This window comes from Syngnathus floridae, chromosome 10, assembly GCF_059516105.1.
Source record: "Syngnathus floridae isolate MCC-2025c chromosome 10, RoL_Sflo_1.0, whole genome shotgun sequence".
Taxonomy (NCBI): domain Eukaryota; kingdom Metazoa; phylum Chordata; class Actinopteri; order Syngnathiformes; family Syngnathidae; genus Syngnathus; species Syngnathus floridae.
The window spans coordinates 2,034,285-2,040,284 of NC_142422.1; the positions used below are offsets into that span (position 1 = coordinate 2,034,285).

The 6,000-nt window shown below is 43.0% G+C and overlaps 1 protein-coding gene across 3 annotated transcripts in view; it reads left to right on the top strand.

Moving 5' to 3' along the window:
* plcl2 (phospholipase C like 2) overlaps positions 1-4,618 on the top strand; it is a 61,620-nt gene extending 57,002 nt beyond the window's left edge. For all 3 annotated transcript variants that reach the window (XM_088388415.1, XM_088388414.1, XM_088388413.1), the window contains 3 exons: positions 308-383; positions 2,756-2,865; positions 2,986-4,618. In XM_088388415.1, coding sequence (XP_088244541.1) covers positions 308-383; positions 2,756-2,865; positions 2,986-3,198 — 399 coding nt within the window. In that variant the 3' untranslated portion in view covers positions 3,199-4,618. The remainder of the gene's footprint in view (positions 1-307; positions 384-2,755; positions 2,866-2,985) is intronic.
* Positions 4,619-6,000: the final 1,382 nt, after the last annotated feature.

Sequence of the window (6,000 nt, forward strand, 5' to 3'; positions counted from 1 at the left end):
CCGTGACTCACCCTGCCGTTTGACTTGCTAAAATTACCCCAAGAGCCACATTTTGTCTGTTCAAAGCCAGTCGCGTCTGCGTTTCAGCCCTCCAGACGCGAGTGAGCGAGCGAGGCTTTTAATAGAAAAGTCCCTCCTGTCTGCTTTCCCTCTAATTTCAGGCTTTTGCGACCTCGCCCACGCGGGCCTTCCTGTAATAGTGGCTGCTGTCTTTTTCGGAGAGACCTCCCAGCTTCCTGAAAACCACAGCGTGACCATGTGGCTAATGTGAATGCTCTGTGTGTGTCTGTGTGTGTTTTGGTGTCAGGTGATCCAGACCAGCAAGACTCTCCTGGAGAACTCAGACGGGGTCTACGAACGGATCCTCCAAACCCAAAAAGCCGGTAAGGATTAAGCTACATTTGGTTTATTAAAGGGACCGATAGCAGGTTTTAGTATCGGTACCAAATTTCAAGGCTGGTAACTAGAAATTAGAAGAATATAAAATGAACATTCATTTCAAGCGATTTTTGAGGAAATTTGGTATTAGGATATAGATATATATAGGTCAAGTTTAAAAACAAAAAAATCATATGTATCAAAAGTACAAGTGGTATCGGTACTTAGAATTGGTATCGGCGTCTACTTAATTGAGTACTCGGTCTGAGAAAAAAGAGTGGATATCGAACATCCCGAGTTTAAGTCAGCAATATTTTGGCCCACCCTCGTGTTTTTCAAGGTCCTCCAAATAATTGCGGATATTTCAAGCTAAACAAGCTGTTATTTGGAGCTCCTCTTCCGCTGCTGCTTAACATCTTGCGGAGCGCTCCAGGATGTGATGTAACTGTTATTGTAACACACGCACACACACACACGAAATGTGCGAACTCCTGTTGACAAAGTGCTGCTTTGGCGGTCACGGCGTCTATGAGCAAACGCTAATGCTCGCTGAAGTGCGAATACAAACATACGCATCAGGAGAAAAAAAAAACGATATTTATCTACATAAAGTCAAATCAGATTAGAACAGATAGTGAAGGTTGCAACCGCATCGACTCACTTTGAGAGTGTGTGTGTGTGTGTGTTTGTATGAGTTGTGTTGTGTAGGAAGTGGGTGGCCGCGACCAGACAGGGCCTGTTGGTAAATCAAAAGACAAACACCGCTAAATCCCCCAAATCACTCGCTTGTAATCATTCATTCATATTCTGCCTGCAAAAACAAACAAAACTGCTTGTCCTTCTCTTTTACTGCGAGCCAAAATCCCCAAACAAAAGCTTCCCGTCTCCGGGCAATTTGAGCGAGCGTGTCGTCTCATCGCGGGGGAACTCGTCTACCTGCGGCGCTCGCTAGCAAACGTCCCATTTTTCACAGTCAAATGAAATTCAGGGTCGATTAATTAGATCCAAGTTAATCTAATATTCACATAGCACAAAAATGGTTTCTCGCTTCCAGGCACTGCTTTTAAAAATAAATTGAGAAATAAATGCATAGACATAGAATAGAGAGAAATCCAGAGTCTTTGAAGGGTGGTGGAAGTTGTCTTGAAATAGTGCAGACTTCCTGACTCTTTGCAGGCATTGCGTTTTGAAAATGCTTTTGTGGCTCTGCTAAGTTTAAAAAATGCCTACCAGTACCAACTCTCATGCTGCTCACTGGAAGTGGTTTTTGGGGGCTGACTGGAGAAAAGAAAAGAAAAAAAAATCCCCCCGGCTTCTGCATCGTTGACAAGTTGGTGTTTGAAGCATGACTGGAAAGGTCTCTTATTTTATTTTTTGAATAAAACAATTATGAAAAGGACACATGACTAAAATAGATCACCGATGAAAACAAAGATTCCCACTTTGGACTTGTCGTGGCATTGTTCATTGTTGAGTTTGAAAATGGCTGCTTCAAACCAAAATTGTCTGGGCGCGCTTGTTCGGACCGTTGCGATTCCCGAGTTTGCGTTCAACTGTCCGTCTTGCACAGTCACCCTTCAGGAAAAGAAGGATCTTCCCTCCTCCCGCTGCGCTCCTGCCAGATTCTGTCCAGTGTTGCTAGGCAACCCCCCCTACATATGTTCCGTCTTGTCGTCATAACGTGCAGACAGACGGAATTGGAAATGCGCGGTAAAGAGGCGCTGGCGTGATGTCATTAAGCCTTTCACGTCAGTCGGGGGAAACGCCCCGCCGATTATTCCCCCCCCCCACCTGTCTTCTCGTGTTTCCATGGCAACGGCACCAACAGGACCCACGAGGAGCCTCGATTCCAGCTGAGGGCAGAAGCCGCCAAATAATATGTAGGTTGCGTGCCCGCCCGCCAGAAGCTCGTAAGCTAGCAAACGTCAAGCACGCGCAAACGCCACCGAGAACGTCGTCATCACCGACTGTGTACATTAACGTTTGTTCCTTTGACTTTACTGCCTCTTAAGACCCCGCCCCTCTTGCGTTCCAACTGAAGGTTGTAAAAAAAAAAAAAAAAGCAATAACAGTCTGGGCCATTAAAAACCACACACACACACACAGCGGAAGGATGTCTCCCCTCCAATGTTCATTCGCTCAGAGTGCAGTTTAGCTCTCGGTTACACACTCAAAGGTTCCCGCGGGGTCTGGCAATACTTTGAAAAACAATAGCTTGAAATATTGCTTTTTCAATGAAGGCATTTCAAATCACATTTCGTACCGACTACAGCAAAGCCTCGGCTCAGCAGGTGCAGCCAGTTCTGGATGAGGGAATAAAAAAAAAGGTTAATAAAAAAAAAAAAGTTCTCTCATCTCATGTTGATTGGGGTCTCAGCTATGCAGTTCCACCAGAACCTCCATGACTTGGCGGTGAAAGAAGGTTTGAAGGGTCGCAAGCTTCATAAGGCCGTGGAGAGCTTCACGTGGAACATTACCATCCTCAAGGTGACTCCTTCATTCACAATTGTCTTTTATTTTTCTCTCTCTAAAGCGATGTCATGATGTACTGACAGTGACAAGGTCAGTTTGGCCACCAAAGACATTTTTATTGTTCTCTCCCCTCAGGGTCAGGCGGACCTCCTAAAACACGCCCGCGGCGAAGTGCAGGAGAACCTGAAGCAGATTCATTACGCCGCACTGACGTGCGACCTTGGCAAAGGACGAGCGAGCGGCTCGTTCGACTCCAAAAGTAGCCGGCGCAGTATGGAGGCCATTCCCGAGAAGGCCACGGCCGAGGCGGAGCTCACGGACGACGACGATGACCAAGACGACGTTTGACGTCCTTCTCGCATTCCACCAAAGATTTTCACCTACCAGACGTAGCCGCTGAATAATCTTCAGGTATTTGTCCTGAGGAAAGCGACACTTAAATTCAAATAAGAAAACCGCTCGGCCTTGTTCTGCGTTAACGACGTCATCGGGCCTGCACGGTAGTATCTTGAAGTTCGACCACCAACCTCAGGAAAAACGAACACGCGGCTAGCCAGTTTGCGGCTAGCTTAAGAAGCTAACAGCAGTTGCTGGGCGGAGTGGGCGGGGATAAAACCGATGAAGTCTTAGCATTTAGAATTCTACAGAGATTTTAGCAGAAGACTTGCGGGATTTTAGCTTCACGTAATTTGGTGGGAGTCTCGTGTGATTCGCCACATGGTACTTTGGCAAAAATCTCGCAAGTTTTTTTGTAAAAGTCTCACGTGGTTTTGCCGAAATCCCGTTTGATTTTTACGTCTTATGAGTTTAACGAGATTTTCTGAAAGTTTCGTCTTCTGACTTGAGGTGCAACGTCTATTCCAATTTTTGATCGTGGGCCAAAAAAAATTCGCTGAAATTTCTGGAGTAGCTCCAAAATGTTATTTCAGGTCGATGGAACATCAAGGTGACACCGTACACGATGATCGTAAAAACATTATACTTGCCTAAACTCCCCCGTTTCTCCCGCGCAAGATTCGCATAGTTTGTGAATTTTATTGCATTGGTGCCTGCTGAAGTTCTTTGCGTTCTGGACACACACACACGCACACACACGTATTCCGAGATATTCCTTAAAGCACAATAGTGAATGTGATGGGAAGAAATGTTTACATTCCTGAACTTGTTGCGTGCCAAGCAAACCTGATGTGTATATATGGAGATACCTGTTACTTCCCCCCCACCCCCTTTTACTACTACCTGGGTTGGAAAAAAAAAGGATTTATTTTATAAAAAAGTATGTATGTACATGAATACGTGTGACGGGAAAGACTTCTAAGCAACCAGCAAGTGCATGAGCAGAACCACCAGTGGACATTGTGCATTAGGTTAATACGTATGTGGACCCTTTTTACTTTAGTAGTGCCCAGTACTGTTCTTGGATCGGTTTGCCAAGTTCCTAAACACAATGTACAACTTATTCAACGTGGACCAAGATGATAATTCCCTCTTGTTAGCTTCTAGACGCTGGAAGATGTTTCCACTGCTGAGATCAAACTGCCTCATTACACAATCGTGGTCAGTTGAAGGGTGCAGCTGGCTGCTGGCAACATTTTTTCAGTTTATAAATGTTCACTTGTGCAGATCTAATAACAACAATGCCACAAACAAGGCTGTCTTTCAGTGCCGTGGTGCGTTTCTGATTGCAGAATGGAGGGAAATAATTAGCATTTTAACTGATTAGCAATCAGTTGGTTAAAAAATAAAATAAAAAGCGTTGTTAAAAATACATCATCTGCTGTGTGGTGTCTAGAAGCATACAAATGCTGATTAGCTTAAGGCTAACTACTGATACAAAACACCATAGAGAGGCTAACAAATAGCATCGGTGAGATTATACTTTAAAATCAGTCAAGCGAGGGCTGCAGCATTCGTGCCTTTTCTCTCGGAAGCATTCATGCTCAACTCATCCCTAAACGTGTTGGGAGTGAGTACAAGCGAGCCCTCTTGTGCAGCACTTAAGAGGCCTGGCAGCAGCCGGCGCACTGTCATAATCCCAAGGAAGATGCTAGACAGGAAAAAACAACTGCCTTTGTCCTTGAAATGTTAGACCAATCACTCCTTGTTAAATGAAGATTTAAAAAAAAAATACCTCAAAAGTCAGACCACAAAAGTCAAACGCCTCAAATATCAAATGCCTGAAAAAAAAATCTGACTCCGCAAAAGTCATACACCTCAAAAGTCAAATACTACAAATAGCAATTCCAATAATTCAAAAGCTCAAGACCTCAAATGTCAAATGCCCCAACAATCCAAAGGTTGAACAGTCCAAAAGCCAGACAGGCGCCTCAAAAGATAGCCTGTAATGTTCCATTTGGAAGCTAGCCAAACAAACAGAAAACAAGCAGCAGTGCATGTTTTCTGTCTCGCATTTTTATAGTACTTTATATCTCAATATCTTAAAAGCACATCTTGCAATCAAAGGATAAAAACGTGTCTGGACCAAGGTGAAAGCTATTAGTTTTCATAGGCCAAACACGTATCGATTATGACATTCTAGCAAAGATGAGACCAGAGATAAGGAAAGCAATGACGTCACGGGGTTGCTACTATGTTAGTATTAAGTTCGTGGATTTTAGTTGGACAAAATTCTATGATTTGTTTGAACAATGAAGTGTTTGAAATATTCAGGGGGTGTGGGCACAATTATATTTTTTAATTGAAATCGTTATCACAAAATTTCTTGACTTATATAATTATCAAAAAATGTTTATTTAGCAATTACAACGACTTAATTTACAATATTTTGTCTATTATTGTTTTTCAGAGCTGTAAATGCTAAAATATAGATAGAAATAGAAAAATAGAATTATAAAAATAGGTTTAATTTAGTGAAATGGTATAGATATAGATATATCTTGCACGTGAATAAAATGTTAATGGTATAAACGTTTTCCCAACCCTGGCTTGGCCACAAGCAAGTCAACTATTAAATGGTGCACTGCTGACACCTAGTGGCCATGACTGGCTAATACAACCATACCACTAATTGCTGCGTGGGAGGGAGTTTGAGTATACCTAAAGACATAATTAACATTTAAATACGTACGTAATTTCAGTGTATTTTTTGCTAAACGAAATAACCAAAATATGTGATTTTGTACCCAATGA